Below are 17,414 nucleotides of genomic sequence, written 5' to 3'. Positions count from 1 at the left end.
GCAGTAGATTTATTAAATTTCATTCAAATGAAGTGCTTTTGCTCTTGACATAGTTTATTACTTGTTATTACTAGATTAAGAGAAGAAAATGGTTTTGTTTGATTAATTTAAAATCACTATGCCAAATAGCTCTTAAAATTTAATTTTCAAAAAGTTAAAGTACCTAGGAAATAATCTTATGTAGGTTGGTGGGGGTGGAGATAAAACAGAATTGGTCATATGTTAAGAGTTGTTAAAATTAGGTGATGAGTACATGTATGTGATTATAGAATACTGTCTACATTTGTATGTGTTTGGAAATTTTCCATATTAAAAAAAGAAAGTTCTGGGGCAGCCGGTTAGCTCAGTTGGTTAGAGTGTGGTGCTGTTAACAATAAGGTTGCTGGCTCGATCCCCACATGGACCACTGTGAGCTGCGCCCTCCACAGCTAGATTGAAATAACTACTTGACTTGGAGCTGATGGGTCCTGGAAAAACACAACTAAATAAAAGTTTTAAAAAAAGAAAGTTCTAGGTAGTGTTATAGAAATCCTTAGGCCTATCTTCCAAATCTGTACATTATTATCCCACAAATGTAAGTAGTCTAGATGATTTTAGTACCTAGTTCAGGAAACTGAGAATATTTTGAAAAATAAATAGATGTAAGATATTTGAAATACTATCATTGTAGAGTTAGCATTTTTCACTAGAAAGTCCTTTCAAGTTCAACCAATGTTTAGGGTGCTGATAATCACTGATGGCATGTAACAAAACAAAAAGCAGTGAAGCCTTGGCCCTGTTCGTGCTCTCTCTCTCTCTCTCTCTCTCTCTCTCTCCATCTGTCTCTATCTCTCTCTCTCTCCCCTTCTCCCCCCCCCCCCCGTCATTGGAAGGAGTGTCAAAAAGGACTCAATTTATTTCTAACTTTCAAAAATTACATATTGCTTAAAAATTGTAAATAATGAAAATAATTGAACAGTATATAACAAAGAGTCGATACTGTCCCCTTAACTCCCACCTTCCTTTCCCAGCTGCCGAGGTCACAGATGTTGACAATCTGAACAGGGGCAGCCTTCCAACATCTTTTCTCTACGTTCGCCTAAAATACCTTTTCTTTTAAATGTCGTTAATATTACTTGCAACATATTTTTCTCACTTAACACATCACAGACATCCCTTACAAGTTGTATCTATAGCACTAACACATTTCCGTCCCCCCTTCTTCCGCCTCCTCCCTCCTTCTTTCGTCTCCCGGCTCCCCACTCTGGTTCAAGCCGTTGTTTCTCAGTCTGGTTGTGTAGGACACAACTCCCTGGCCCACGCTGGTATTAGGAGCCTTGTGTCCCGTCGTCGTCCCCCCGGCTGAGGCAGTCGGTTTCCAGTGGTCAAGCCACTCGCAGCAGCTCACCGCAGCTCTCGCTGGCTGCTGGCCGCTCACAATGGCTGCCAGCTCCCCGGCAACAGCCCACGCCAACCTCTAGCTGCTAGTGCAGCCCAGCTCCAGGGAGAGCCGCTGTTCACAATCTTAGCTGTAGAGGGCGCAGCTCACTGGGCCATGTGGGAATCCAACCTGCGACCTCAGTGTTATGAGCATGGCGTTCCAACCACTTGAGCCACCAGGCTGTTCCCACATTTTTTAATATGTTGCATAATGTTCTACAGCTAGCTTGTATAAATTTCTTCAGCCAGTCCCTTACTAGTCAGTTGGGTTTCCTGTTTTTGCCATTATAAATAGTGCTGAATTAATACAGCTATCCTTTTATACAGGCAATTTCTCCTCATAGGGTGGGTTACCAAAAGGAGTTTTTGCAGTAGAGATCTTTGGTTGCACAGTTGTCACCCACAGAATCTAAACCATTTGAGCACATAGCAGAGTGCTAGCTGATTAAATGAATGTGTAAATAGGATTATCGTCACTCTGCCTCTTGACCCTTTTCTTTCACTCCCTTTTTCTGTAAGTGGGTTCGAGCCTGGACACCAATATTCTTTAAAAGCTCCATAAACTGTCCTCTTAGGAACACAATTCAGAACATGTTGACTGTTATACATGTTGCTTTTTTTTTTTTACATCACCTTGTTGATACTGATAAAGAAAGGAAGCATGATTATATTCTTATTTACATACTTATTTAAGGTAGTCTGTTCCACGTTAAAGTTGAGCCGATTCTGTGGGTGGACAACTGATCTCCACTGCCAAAAGATCGCTGTTGGAAAGATAAGATTACCTTAATGAAATAATAAAATACAGTGTGGGAGCTGAGTACTGGAGGGTTTTGGGGTGCCTAAAGACCTGTGGGGACTGTGGGTTCCATTTAATTCAGCTAATAGGAATGATGAAAGATACATAGGCCGTATCTTAATGCTAGAACTTGATCTAGTTTGATTAGTGTGGTAACAGTTTATTGAGTCATTTGGCCTATGGTTTCTTATAAATTTCTTTTCTTCCAGATGTTCGACAAGGACTGATAGGAGTTGGCCTGATCAATGTAGAAGATCGCTCAGGAATTCTTACTCTGGATAAAGGTGATGGTGCATAACTGCTGCCGTATCATTAAAGTTCATTTTGTTGTTGATGCTTTCATCAACTTGGGTTTTCATAATATGATCAGTTGTCATGCTTTTAAAAAAAAACACTGAAGCCAGGACTGGAGCTTAGACCTGGGTTAGCTCCCAAAGCTCCATGGTAGTCTAGTCTAATTGTGCCGCCCAAGCTGGGCTTCACTGACTGGTGGCACTTCCTTTACTAGTTAGGACTTAGCGCTAATCAAATACATATATGGCGGCAGAAGGAGATTTGACTTTGGGTGACGAACACACAATACAATATACAGATGATGTATGTAGAATGGCACACTTGAAACCTATGTAATTTTATTAACCAATGTCACCCCAATAAATGTAATAAAATTTTTAAAAGACTTAATGTTGGAGAACAAACATCATATGTTGTGTTCTTTTAGTAAGTGAAGTTGAAGAAGATGCAGAAATTCCATTTGGCGAACATCTTTCGAGCATGTAGTATGGCAGTGCCAATTACTGAAGGTAGAAATGGTTGTCATAGCTGTTCTGGGAACAGTGCCGGAGATGTTGCAGCAGACATTAGAGGGGAAAGTGAGGTTTGAACTAAGCTTAGATGAATTAACTTCTAATTGCCATTTGAATGTATTAAGTCTTTCATGTAATCTTGTCATTGCAGACTATAACAACATAGGAAAGTTCTTGAACAGAATTTTGGGCATGGAGGTGCATCAACAGAACGCATTGTTTCAGTATTTTGCAGACACACTTACTGCAGTTGTTCAAAATGCCAAAAAAAATGGAAGATATGATATGGGAATCTTAGGTAAGTGGGAAAATATTTTAAATGTCATGTGTATTCCTGATAAAATGTTCTTTTTGCATTTATATGTTGCTTTTTCTTGTTAAAGATCTTGGTTCTGGAGATGAGAAAGTGAGGAAAAGTGATGTTAAGAAGTTTCTGACTCCAGGATATTCAACCTCTGGTCATGTAGAGTTATATACGGTAAGTTTGCAAAACGTGACATCCACGTGTGACACCCTGTGATAGGCACTCACAGAAGTGACTTTAATTTCACTGTTACTGTTTCCTTTATAGATCAGTGTGGAGAGGGGCATGTCCTGGGAGGAAGCTACCAGGATTTGGGCTGAGCTGACAGGACCTGACGATGGCTTTTACTTGTCACTGCAAGTAAGACTTGTTTCCTTGAAACTGTTCACTGTGTGGATATGTGTTTTCATTGCCAGCATTATTACTATAATTCTGTTTGCTTTGTGCTGATTTTCCAATTATATTTAGCTTTCTGTTTTGATGATTTATCATTGTAATTGTGGGTTTATCCATTTACGTATATTTTCATTTAATATATTTGATGGATGTTATTAGATGCAATTTTTGAAATATTACACGTTCTTAGTAATTTCAACATTTTTTTCCCCATAATATTGTGACCTTTACTCCGACTAATTCTTTACGTCTTAAATATTTGTTTTTCGGTTATTAGTGTAACTGCATTTTTTTATTTAGTATTTGCCTGTGGACAGAGCTAAGGAGGGGGAAATGTATGTATGTTTGTACCAACACGTATACATATAGACATATACACACACGCACACAAATATATATTTACATTCATATACGGCACAGTTTTTTTTGTTTTTTTACGCTCTTTCAATGTGTTGTTTCACATCTTTTTATTTCAGAAAGTTTTCTGAATTATTTTTATTTACAAAGTTTTTAGTATTCTATTTCCTTGAATTTCTCCTTTAATCTACTCTATGAATTTGCATATCTAGGGACTTCGCATAAGTGGAGTCGCAATATTTGTCCTTTTGTATGTGGCTTCTTAGCACAGTGTTTTCAGGATTCATCTGTGTTGTAGCATGTGTCAGCGCTTCATGCCTTTTTGTGACTGAATAATGTTCCATTGTGAGTGAGTGTATGTTTTGCTTTTTATTTGCAAATATTTATACAATGACCAACTGTAAACGAAGACCTGGTTCATGATGTAAGTGCATAAAGTAGAGCGTATGTGATGGTGCCACAGGCGAGAGGAGACCATAAGTAAGCTGTCTAGGGTGAGAGCACTAAACATTTGGTATCAAGAGTCAGACAGTAAATGTCTGAGGTTTTGCAGGCCATGTGTGGTCTCTGCTTTGTTTTTTTTTCCTCTCCCTCCTTCTCGCCCTCCCATTGTTCTTCAGTTTAGGAGACTCAGGCCAGATTTGGTTCATAGGCCTGGTTTCCTAGTCCCTAATCCAAGGGCAAAGTTCTCCAACCACATCTGGCTTCTAGTTGGTTTTTTGTTTTTGTTTTGTTTTTGAAAATCTTATTGAGATAATTATACTTTCACATGAGTTTTAAGAAATAATACAGAGAAATTCCTTGTACACCAGTTTCCCCAACAGTAACATTTTACAAAACTAGAGTATGGTATCATAGCCAGGGTATCAGTAAGATTTTATTCACCTAGGGTATCGGGTATTGTTTTTCATTTGAAATTGTTGCCAGAATTTAAACAATGGTCGATTTTGATGAAATGCTGATCCCCAACTTTCATAAAAGATAGGATGTGGTAACGTTGGTCCTTTGTTACTTCCATCAGGGAAGGTGCCACTGTTTATCTTTGAACCTGCACAACAATAAGCAAACATATACTTCACACTGTCTTTCACATGTTAACAAACAGCATGAGGAAAGCCACATCCTCTAGAGTGTTATTTTATAATTATCGTGAATTAACCGGACACTACCAAATCAGATCGCTCTGTTATTTGCTTGAAACGCTGTGCAGTCAGTATAAGTTGACTGAGTGTTTTACATCAACTGATAAAAAATTCAAAATGTAGTTTTCACCATAACCATCCTTTAATAGACTTTGCAGAATTATATAAACGATGTTTCAAATCATTTGAGCAAGTAAAAGACAAAGACTCTTTAACATCCATGAAGAGGAAAATAACTTATTAGGTCTTTTTTTAAATCAGTGTAAGAATTCCCTTACTATAAAAATTCAGTAGCTCAGCAAAATACTCATTTTGCAGAGGAGCTGGGAAAACGTCTTTAACTTTGAAACTTCTTTTTCCTTCAGTTTCTCTCCAGAGATGATTGCTTAGGAATTGTTTACCACTCTTTAAAGGAAATACATTAATTTACGATCTTTTCCTTGAATTAAATGGGGCTTTTTATAACTCTGCTCTGATTTCTCTCATGAGTCCAACTTTAAAAATTTTTTAAAATATATGTAAGTTCTGTTGTTTGTCTACTACATCCTTTTCTTTCTACATACATAATTATGTATTTTTTGTTCAACACTTTGGTTTTCCTTTGTCATAGCTTTACTATTTACAGGTCACTTTGTCATGTGATAAAATCTCATTTCGCCCTTATGGCAACCATAGGGGTAGGTAGGTAGCACAGATGGATTAGATGAATGTGGAGGACGGTGGGTGATCAACCTCATTATCTTGGAGGTTAAATTTCATTGTAACTTAAAGGAGAGTAACTTTTTTTAACAACATTTTATTGTGAAAAATTTTAGACCTCTGGTAGAGGTAAAACAATTTTTCTGTGAAGATCTTTCATGCCTGCTACTTTGATTGCTACCTCACATATCTTGGAGGCTGTCTGGGCCCTGAATCAGGTACATGGATTAAAATATGCAAAATTGTCTCCTGGACATTTGTGCTTTAAAGCTTACTCAGCACAGTTTTCTAAAGAATATCTTGGCCCTCAGCCTGTCTTTAGCATTACCTCAGGATTAAGGTCCGCTAGGCTTCATTTTGGTGAGACCTTGTTCAGCTCAGTTAACACAGCAGTTGTCATTCTTTCTCTTAGTTGTGTGTTCTTATACTTGTGTTTCAAAGGATTATGTGTGCTGTTGTGATGGTGTAAGAAAACAAGCATGTCTTAAAGTATGCAGTTTCGAATATATTTTCTCACTTTTTTTTTAATAGATAAGGAACAACAAGAAAACTGCCATCTTAGTTAAAGAAGTGAATCCTAAAAAGAAGCTTTTCTTAGTTTATAGACCAAATACTGGGAAACAGCTCAAATTAGAAATTTATGCTGATCTGAAAAAGAAATATAAGAAGGTATGTTTTCATTTGTACACTATGCTATTTGTAAATACTTAGAGCTTTGTTTATATGTAAAATTATTTTGTTAATTTTTCCTATTTGCTTATTGGAAAATTGTTTTCAGAAAGAATTTTATCAAGTTTTGTTACATTAATATTCTAATCTTAATGTTATCTACCATTAAGAAACTTGTAAGATGGTTATTTGAAATTGCTTGTGTTGTCAGGAAGTTTTCCAGCGCTGACTACAAAAGTCAGAATTTTTAAAATAAGGAATAGATGTGCAATGCAAATTCCTTCTCACCAACTCTTGGTTTTATTATGAAGCTGTTTATACTTTGCGATGATTTCTAGAAAAACAGTGAATGACCATGTATTTCCTAACACTACTACTTATTTTAGTTAGTATTACCTTGTACCACGATTCTCCTAGCCATTGTTACTTGTAAACAGTTAATTATAAGCCAGGTATTTGAAAAATTCGTTACACAGGAGGAACCTCACGGCAGAACGTGACATGTGGCCCTCAGATGCAGCCAGTAGCCGGGGCCGGGTTTTCTGTGTAGAGATGATATTAAGTTGTCTTTAGGGACCAGATTAGGCAATCAGTTTGTTTGAAACAATTCAGTTTCAATAGAATTTGTCTTATTTTCACAGGTAGTCTCGGATGACGCCCTGGTTCACTGGTTAGATCAGTATAATTCATCTGCGGACACTTGTACTCATGCTTATTGGTTAGTATTTTCATACTTCTCACCGTGTTTTCCAAAGTGTAATCACGATTGAATTAAACATGCCTTTACTCTTTAGTGATCTGTCCCTCTGAGGCCATGAACAGATTACCTGTTGTTAGGTGTGGTTCCTTCAGTCAGAAATACTTGTTGGTATTGTATAAACAATACTTGTTTATGTGTCCTCTGCTCTTCACTGAGGCTTTGTGACTTCCGAACAACTAGTGTCTGGTAGCCTGGACTTAACTACCACTCTTGGTGGTGAGGCTTTTTCTGCCTCCTTCCTTCCCCTCTTTCCCGCTTTTAAGCTTCCCTGGTGTCTCAACTCAGTTTTTTAAGGCTAGGGGACTTGGAGGAGACTTCAGAGATGCCTCCAGTAGCTCACAGCACCAGAAGGCTCTGTTGTTGAGCCCCGAGCTGATCCTGTGCTGCCACTCAGCTAGCCAGAGGCGTGCTCTTCATGTCGTATGTCCTGGCCTTACAGTGTCCACTTCGGGGTCTTGGAGAGGGTGTTGTGACACTCGGCGGGTCTGAATGCTTTTCAGTGTGCTCTTACCCATTAACTAGTTACTGGGGTATCGACGCGCTTTATGAAAAGGGATATGAACTATAGATCACTTTTAGCTGGATTTTTTTCTTTTTTTAGACACATGGGTAAATAAATTTGCTTTGATATGTGCAGTGTTTTTTGTTTGTTTTCTTTTTGAGTAAATTAATGCTGTTGCAAATTAACTTAGGAAAAGCATTTAAGATAAACTATTTTAAAATTTAGCCTACAGAAGTCCTCTTTAAAACATTTGCTTTGGGTTTTATCAACAAAAGTTCCCTAATACTGTGTATTCATCCTGAATTCATACTGGAGAGATATTTTATTGACAAATTATGAAAATAATTTTAACCATGAAATTTTGATATATCTTCCTTTTTCATAGTTTTTGATAAATTTACATATGCCTTTTCTGTTTGTTTTCTGAGCCATTTCCTACTTATCTGATTCAGAACAATATATCGGTAGTTTAATACTAAAGAAATAACTGAGTATTTATAAGCTAGCATTAATATAGTAAACTAATGGATATTAAAATGACATGCTTAAGTAGATATCAAAATCAGTAAGTCAGCCCTTTTACACGTAGTCAGCCCCCAGAAATAACTGTAATTTAAAAAATCAGTGGTCGTACCTTACATTGGAAAGGGTAATTCAGTATGTCAAAGGGATTGTAGTCTAAGAAACTGTCAGTAAATGCAAATGATGCTGGTGCATTTTCTGCTTTAAATTTGGGTAGACCTTACGAGAGCCTTTTATGTATGTGTCTATGTACATAAATATTTTCCCCATCTCTCCTAGGCGTGGAAATTGCAAAAAAGCAAGCTTGGGTTTAGTTTGTGAAATAGGTCTTCGTTGCCGCACGTATTATGTACTTTGTGGCTCGGTACTGAGTGTCTGGACGAAAGTCGAGGGTGTTCTAGCGTCTGTCAGTGGCACAAACGTGAAAATGCAGATAGTTCGGCTGAGAACAGAGGACGGACAGCGGATTGTAGGTGAGTTTAATTTTGTTTTGGTTTGAGCTCTGGGACAAAATCAGATCCCGTTTTTTCTTATTTTGCTTCTTACATCTTAGAATCTTAACATCTGTTCTAGTGGTGGGGTGGAGCTTGCTTTGTATGTTCTTAAAAGGTTAAACAGAAGTCAAGCCTCTGAATGGACATGGTTGGTTCTGCTGAAGTTCTGATGTGGCCTTTTAGTTTATGCAGCTCTCGCTCCCCTCCCCTTCCACATTGTTGCCATCTTTACAGGTTCCTGGGCATCCAGACTAAGGTCAGCCTCTACCCAGGATTCTTGGAAGTCTGCCATTTTACGTTTATTGAGCCAGACTGACACTAGAACTCAAAGCCACCATGCCCAGAGGTGGACTGGAGTCCTCATGGATCAGGGCCAGCTGTGCCCACCACTCGCCCAGTTGCGGGCTTCCCAGGAGCCACCCAGTGGCTGCGCTTTCTCTATCACTTTGTCTTTGTTTCATTTGCAACAGCCTTCCTCTGTTATGGGTCAAAGCCAACTCATCAATATTTTTTTGACCCTGAAGTATTTTTGGTTATACGTTTTCATTTGGATTAGTTGCCAACACTAAAAAATCAAAAGCCTGGATTTCATCTGCTTTTTAAAAAAACCCAAACAGCAGCCCCTCTGGAGCCCTATTCCAACATGGAGGTGCCTGAAGCTCTCTTACCAGCGCATGCACTGTCCACTTTGCTCCCATCTGCCCTCTGACATGTGCCTGCTTCACAGTTCCTGCTTCAGTAAGCATTGGCGTGTACAGCACTGCTCTGTAGTCTTTGGGGTACATTAGTCCGTGCCAGAGAAGGTGGTGTTTGCGCATGTCTGTGGGCTGCAGAAGACAGTAGATAGGAAGGTACTGTAGTTGACCTTCTGTTCCTCCACCAAGAAAATGGTGTGACATGAAGACACGTGCATATGCTCAGGTATCTGTGGGTAACCCGGCTGAGGAATCTTGTGAAAGGAGTATTTCAGTTATTAGGTACTCATTTCATTTTTGTGTGAGTCTTGTTCATTACACTTAATATTATATTATGTTTCATTTGGAGTTGGCAGTGAAGTGTAAAGTATTGTATGGTTTCTCCTGGAAGCAACCTTTATATATTCTTGTTTCTATTGCAGGTTTAATCATTCCCGCAAATTGTGTGTCTCCTCTTGTAAATCTCCTGTCAACTTCAGACCAGTCTCAACAGCTTGCGGTCCAACAGAAGCAGCTCTGGCAGCAGCGTCACCCCCAAAGCATCGCCAACTTGAGCAACGCATAAGAACAGACAGGTTTCAACATGGATGTATCTGAAATGCTGTTGAAGCATATCATTTGCATAAAATTCAGGGACAGTTTCCAAAGAATTATAATTTTTTTCAGTTGTGCTCTCTAGTTAATTTTTTTGGGAATAAGGACAAACCTGGAATAGATAGCAGAACTGAAAATCAGCAGTGCCGATGGTGGTACACGTCTTTCCTTTTGCTTTTCCCATGGTACTTCCCATATGCTTCTACTTTGGGTGAGCAGAGGGGTGTATGCGCGTGCGTGTGTGTCTGTCTGTCTGTCCGTGAGTTTGTTAAAGGCTATGAACCACACTTGGTTTAAAAATGCTTGGAACTTCCCAAACCGGCTTTCCTTCGTTACACATTGCTCAGGGTTAACGCGGTCCGTCCACTATGGGCCTCCCGCTGCTGTGGGGGGTGCCCGGATGCATGTGTTTCCAGTCTATAAATAGAGAAAATATGTATTGGTTTCTTTTTCCAGCTTATTAAACACTAGGTTTATTAAAGCATGAAATGAAAGGTTGCATATCATGCATTCAGGTTCTTTTCTAGCTTTTGTTCTGACAGTGCATGTCTTTGAAAGCATGCGTAAACAAGATTAACACGGAAGTCCAGTAACAGAGAGAAACGTTTGTAGACGTATAGCATTGGTTATTGCATTTTTATAATGTTTATACCTGGGTATTGCTTCTGACCCTGTGAACCCTTCCCCACCACCCCCATTCTCCCTGACCCAGGTTTCTTGTCAAGGTAATGAGTACAAACTTTTTTTGTGTGTGATAAAAACTCTTAAAAGTTAATTTTAATGTATTAATAGTATTCCTAATGAGTGCTGCAAAAATGGCTACAAGCCTGCTCTTCTCAAAATTACATTTTCCTTAACTTAAAGGTAGTTTTAGGAAGAAGTACAAATCGGCTCCCATCTTGCAAAGTTTTTTTGTTTGTTTGTTTGTTTTTTTTTTTTACTTCATTATCTTAATTTGCTTTGTCACTCATAAAAAAGGAAACCGTACTTGAGTTGTAAACTAGACAATGAGGAAACACTTGAGGCTTCTGCTGTATGTTTATTTCTTGTTATTGTTGTTACCCAGTAACTTGAATATTGTTTAATGTGTTGTAAGACATTGTAGAGTTTATCTCAAGCTGTTAACAATGGTAATGTACAAATGTGAATAGACACTTATCTATAATATGGGTAAGTTTTGTTTCGCCTATAATAGATGTTTTATAAAACAAGTGAGGGGACAATTGGTCTTTTTTGTTTCCTTTTTTTCCCCTTTTCCTTTTTTTTTTTTTGGCTTGCACAGGTTGCACTATTGAAAAATTGAGATTGTATAAACCTGGTCAAAAGCTGCAAGATAGCACAATCTTGTAGACGTCAAATAAAAAGTTACTACTACCCTAACCGGAAGTGGACTCTTGTTTAGGCCCTCACCACCTTCAGAAGTAGCCGGTGACCGGGATTCTCTCAGCATTCCAGTAGCCTTATGTTGTGGCTTCAGACCTACTCCTCTAAAGTGAGGTGTTGAGGAAATGATAGTACTTCTGCATGTTTCTCAAGTTGAATTGTGCTCCTCTGTTACTTTTTAAACTTCTCTCAGAATCAGATGAGATGTATGTTAAGTGATCGAAAGTTGGGGCTTTCGTTCTCTGTTTCATTAAGCCTGAGTTTGGTTATGTCTGTTTTGGTTGTGTCAGGTTTACCATAAGTTTTCTTTCTTTGGATTTATTTATTCTTGATGCCTCAGAGGACAAAATGAGAATAATTTCTGTTCTTTGGCGTATTTTGCCCAGTGGATGCAACTTTTATCTTCAGTCTGGTCCTTCTCTCTCAGGCAGTGATTCATATGAATATCAACCAACGTCCCTTAGTAGGGCTGCTAGACCCAGCTGGCAGCCAAGAGCAGAATTGTTCTACCTGCAGTGAAATGTCCCAGATCTTTTTTCTTTTAAGTCAGTGGCCCAGTCAGCTTCCTTCAGCATACTGAGGGGAAGTAGAGCTGGGGACGGGAAGCATATCAAACCTGCCCTCCCCGGTGAGACAAGGCAGTGTTGGGGAAGACAGACTCAGGCGTTGGCTCAACTTCCCTTTTTTTTTGAGGGGGTTGTGAGGGGCGTGTCTGGTTTTTGTTTTTTTTAGCTAGGTATGGTTTTTCCCAAGCAGCATCAATGTGAGGATTCGTTAGCATGCAATTAGATGACCCCCACAATTCATGATGTAATGTTTGTTCTTGGAATAGCTATGTTGATGCAAAGGGGCACATGTATGTTTTGTTCTTAGAAGAACAGCTTTGTTTTGCTTTTTAAAAATAAGGTCCAGAAATAAGGCCTCTGAAAACTCTCAAAGAGGACCTCAAAAGGGCAACGAGTATAAATGGATGGGGAGCTGAGGTGCCGCACGCCTCTGCCCTCTGTGGGCATGCGACACCAGGGCCTGGAGGACACAGGACCTCACACTGTGCCCTTGTCTAGGTCAGCAAGTTCAGGATGGCCAGCATGGGGAGCCCCCGGCATGCAAGGTCCTCTTCTGTCCAAAAACCCAATCCTAGCAGCTAACTCTCCAACACAGGTCCATGTATTTCAGGATCTGAGTGCCACATCGGAACCCAGGGGCCCTGTGGAACAGGACGGGAGTCCATTTGGCCTCTGCAATGCCTTTTCTCCCTTTCTAGCAATATGACTCTGAGCACAAAGATTTGATTGTAAATCATGTTAGTGTTTTCAGAGTTTACAGTGTCGATTATACTGAAAACCACTTCCCAAGTCCACAGCTGCTCAGATGGTATCTCGGGGGGAATCAGTGTTCCCCTAATTTAGCAACCTCCGTACTATAAGGTCTCTATCTGCAGGATAGTGGGCTTATCCAGATACTATCAATGGTGTAAATTCCTGAAAGTATTAACAAATATTTCTTTAAACACAACTTGATCAAAAAGTAAGTATCTTAAGCAGTTTTCCTTTTTTGCTGCTAAATTGCAGATACGCTCTCCAATATCTTTTCTTTATACCTGTATATAAATTAGCAAGAACCTGCATCCAAAGCAATGTAGTAGTGTGTGTATGTATATATATTTATTCCAGTCCAATTAATTAGCATTTCAGAAACCTTTATGAGTTGCAACAGTAAACCTTTTATTTTTATTTTGCTTCATATGTAAAGGTAAAAGTTGTAGATTACCAAGCTCCAAGGAGTTTAGAGGCAGTTTTCTGCCTGGAGCCCTTGGGCCTTCATTTACTAATCTCTGTGTGATGCTATTGGAACAACTTCCAGCAGGTTTGACAAGAAAGGGTACCAGGCCAGCATTTATAGTTGTGTAATGGGGGCCTTTCCCCCTGCCCCTCCACTTTCCAGTTTAGCATGAGGGGGAAAAAAGCAATAGGTTAGAAGTAATTGATGCGTTTCAATTTCTGAAAGTAGGAGCAGAGACATAGTATTTTCCCTTTGGGTCCTTTTCTTGATAACGATATTGAGAGGAAGGTCCCTATCTAAATACTCTCATTTTTGAAATGAACCTGAGTGATATTTGATGGTTTCTAAGAATGGTGCTATGTAAGGGTCACTGTTAGGCTGGCATGCAGTTAACACGTTTGGTTAGTTCAGGCATCCCAGTAACAATGGCAGCCCCTGAGATGATGGCGTTTGACTGCCCTTCTGTGTGTAGGGTCCCCTCGGCCAACAGCACACCCTTGCACACACACTGTGTGCTCACTTAGCTGCCGGAGTGCAGCAAGCTGTCCATGTCTGCATGGCTACTACAGCTGCAGCAAAACCATTTGCAAAAATCCCTCCCCTAATTGGCTGCCAATGTCTAATACAAATGCGGTCTCTTTGGGGCTGTAAGTGATGGAAACTCATCTAGATACCTGCAACTCAAGCAAGCTAGTCCTTTTTTTCTGAGTACTTGAGGTGAAATCCAAAACCCACCTTCTAAGTTCATACTGTACTTATATACATATGTACATAAATGTGTATATAGAGAAATGTTGACTTGTTTTGAATTCTGACTGTAAATATTTCTTGTAAATTGAGATCCCCACCAACTCGTTTTTCCCTTTTCCCTCCTCCTTTCAATCCTATTTATTCTTTTCTTGACTTCCCATATGGGGCATCTTAACTTTTTTTTTTTTTAATGTAGAAAAGTATGAAAACTTCTTAGTTGAATTTGTTCATATATTTGAGAATTCAGTTTTGCATCTTTGCTATAGAATTCCAGTGTCTGTTTTGTGTTAATGTTTTCCAACATGCCTGATTGTGTTTTGCATTTTTATTACAGATTTTTACTGTGTGCAATGCATTGTATTGGGAGGGGATGTCCTTGAGTGCAATTTCTGATGCTGCCATTATATGATTATTTCTGCTCATTTCTGTTGCTCTTTCGAAGCTATAGTGAGCCTGATGTTTTCACATAAAAACAAAACTCTTCCCAAGACTTCCTTTAAGCTCCTAACTTCTTCAGTGCATTAGTGATCAAACTTAGCTCTTCAGTAAACCCGTCTTGTTCCTACCTTTGCAGCGTTTCAGACCTGCACCAAATTCTTCACCTGCATGGCTCTCCAGCTGAGAGGGAAATCTTGTCGATACGAACAGTGATTTAGGACCTGCTGCTGCTGCAAATTTTCTATGTTGCTCTGAGAAGTCAGGCCTGTACTTTTAACTACAAATAGTAATCAGAAGTTTATTTCGCAGTGAGCACGGGTAATCTGCTGCTGCTCTCACCTGTTCAGGAGATTTAGAGCAGACGGGGAGATAGGCCTAACCATGATGGTGTCCATGCTGACAGGTGACATTAGTGTACTTTAAAGAACACTTGTCCTCCCAGAGAGCAGTGCAGCTGATGTGGAGACTTCCATGGGCCGTCAGCTCACAGGTTGATTCTGTGCTGAGGGTAAAACCAGCAGTTAACTGTGGAAGGAGTGGCCTGCACGACCCCTGAGCTGCTCTCACCGTTGCTGGGCTATTGAATTATCTGGACTGACAGCCTTAAGCCTTGGAGCTAAGCAGGTTAAGGCATTCTTAATGATGAGTGTTGCCAGTAGGGAAGATCCAGGCTGGCTCCCAAAAATGACGGCCGCCACCACCCGTCCGGGAGGTAAACGCTGGGCTTTTATTACTTACAGATTTTGCACCTTTAAGATGTTCTTCTTCCAGAACTTTCAGGGAAGATTGCCATGAGCATTTCTTGGGCCTTTCATTCACGAACACATTTCATTCATTACTATTGAACTTGGTAGACTTTTTGAAAATTTCAAAGTTGTCTGCATTTGGGTAAGTCTTGGAACCTCATTTAGCATGAAATTGCGCCTGCCCAAGATTAGCTGCAGGATAGATTCCTGTTCAACCCGCCTTGCCCAGCTTTCTTCCTGGGCGCCTTGGAGTAGTAGGACTGCAGTTTGCAGCAGCAGCCGTGTCCTCTGCAGCGAAGTGGCAGGACACGGGTAAGCTCAGACTGTCCCTTGAGTGCAGAGTCAAGCAAGGGACGCAGTCTGGGAAAGTCGGTTCTTTCTGATTCTTGCAACTCTGGCCTCCTGAGTTGCAAATCAATCTGTAGGCCCCTTAAGCGAGAACTCCTGCTTCTCCACTTTCCTGCCCTGAGGGCCTTTCTTGCTATGACAGTATTTGTGGCACTGAAGAGGATACAGAAGCTTGCGCCTTCTTTCTGACTTCCACTTTCTGGGGCAGAGAGCTTTTTTTCTATGTAGCACATTGCAGTCTCACCACCATCAGAAAAAACCATCCTATTCATGGTTTATACTGAATTTGCAAACTACTGATATTATTTTTCAATAACCACTTGTATCTCGCATCAACCATGAGAGGTGGGAAGAGGTACATGGTATCTCTGCAATAAAACTTCTGCCAGGTTCTACCTCTGCTGAGCAAAGGGTACTTTTATACGTAGGTGTAGACCTTCCTCCCTTGTAACTGACTCGGTGCGTCTTGAGACAACACGATGGAGTCCAAAGACCATTTGAAACAAAGGTGGATGTCAATTCTTTTGGCTGTTCTTGTTTCCTTGTCTTAATTATCCCTTTTGATACTGCTCCTCGGTTTTGAATGTCCGTCAGTGTATGAAGGGTACGCACTGTTCTGATGACACTGCTGCATTCAGCCTTCCGTGGTGACCCAGGACCAAGTGTCCAGAAACGATTGTTGCCACCATTTCGATATGTAACTTTAAAAATGGGGTCTCATGCAATACAAATGTATTGGGCTGCACTTAGCGAGGTTTACCCTCGCAAGTAAAAACGATCAACCGTGAAGCATAACAAATTCTGTATTTAGTTACTGTGTTTTTTGTTTTTTCTTTCTTTTTTTTTTTTTTTTTGTAAGATTCTTAAATAAATGAAACCGGCTAATCTGCTGCTTCTCTCTGTGTTTTCTTTGTCTGAATCCAAGCTGTCTCAGTGCCACCACACTCACCTAGAGAGTGGCTTTTGTGTTGGCATTGTACATCAAGTGCATTATAGGAGACTCTCTGGGTGTGGATGAGATGGAACCCAGCACTCGTTAGAGCAGAAAACGTACTCAGCTTCCGTTAGCACTGGGCCTGGGCTCAGGTCCTGCCTTTTGCCACTGCTCCTGAAACTCAGGTCACCAAGTGCCCTCCTTGAAAGGGGCCACAGAACAAGGAGAGCCACGAGTGCTGCGGGACTTGGGGTACAAGACTTCCTGTTTCAAAGCCAGAAATGTCTGGTGTTGAGCAACCATCCAGCCTGTGAGTCTCAGGTTTGAACTCTCCTTATGAAGAAACAAACCACTGCAGGCAACGGGCATGGACTGTTGAGCGCTTATGAGTAGTGTGTGCCCGTCCTGTGGGCGCTTCCTGTATTTGTCTGCAATCCTCAGTCCTCTCGTTTGCAGGTAAAGGTGCTTTGCTCGGAAGCCATGAAAGGCCTTTTAATTTCTAATGTTTGTGGACTCGGTACCTGTGTTTAATACTCATTTATTCAGGAAGTGTTTAATAAGCAACTGCTGTGTGTTGAGTATTGGGCCACATGCAGTCCCCGGGAATGATTCCTCTTGGGTAGTGAGTTACTCTAGCATCAGAGACTAAACAAGTGAGGTGGTCCCGGGAATTAGAAAGAAAACATCAGGAACAGCACTGCTGGCCGACCTGAAGGTGGGGGCCCCAGGAAGTGATCGACCCTTGTGCTGGCACCTGATTGCCTGGAAGCTGGGCTGGATGGAGAGAGCAGTGTGACAATGTCACCCTGGGACTGAGCTCTCGGCTCAATGACAGAATAACGACTGGCCAGCAAGTCCAGTCAGCTCCTTGCACT

General features: G+C 40.4%; 1 protein-coding gene across 2 annotated transcripts in view; it reads left to right on the top strand.

The window, feature by feature from the left end:
• The window catches only part of SBNO1 (strawberry notch homolog 1), a 48,780-nt gene extending 32,285 nt beyond the window's left edge, over positions 1-16,495 (top strand). For both annotated transcript variants that reach the window (XM_019734050.2, XM_019734049.2), the window contains exons 25-32: positions 2,428-2,502; positions 3,176-3,322; positions 3,408-3,502; positions 3,596-3,688; positions 6,454-6,591; positions 7,233-7,309; positions 8,655-8,848; positions 9,987-16,495. In XM_019734050.2, coding sequence (XP_019589609.2) covers positions 2,428-2,502; positions 3,176-3,322; positions 3,408-3,502; positions 3,596-3,688; positions 6,454-6,591; positions 7,233-7,309; positions 8,655-8,848; positions 9,987-10,129 — 962 coding nt within the window. In that variant the 3' untranslated portion in view covers positions 10,130-16,495. The remainder of the gene's footprint in view (positions 1-2,427; positions 2,503-3,175; positions 3,323-3,407; positions 3,503-3,595; positions 3,689-6,453; positions 6,592-7,232; positions 7,310-8,654; positions 8,849-9,986) is intronic.
• Positions 16,496-17,414: the final 919 nt, after the last annotated feature.

This window comes from Rhinolophus sinicus, linkage group LG16 (genome assembly GCF_036562045.2).
Source record: "Rhinolophus sinicus isolate RSC01 linkage group LG16, ASM3656204v1, whole genome shotgun sequence".
NCBI classification, from domain to species: Eukaryota; Metazoa; Chordata; class Mammalia; order Chiroptera; family Rhinolophidae; genus Rhinolophus; species Rhinolophus sinicus.
Note: the sequence above shows the minus strand (reverse complement) of the source record. Positions and strands in the feature narration are given on the sequence as shown.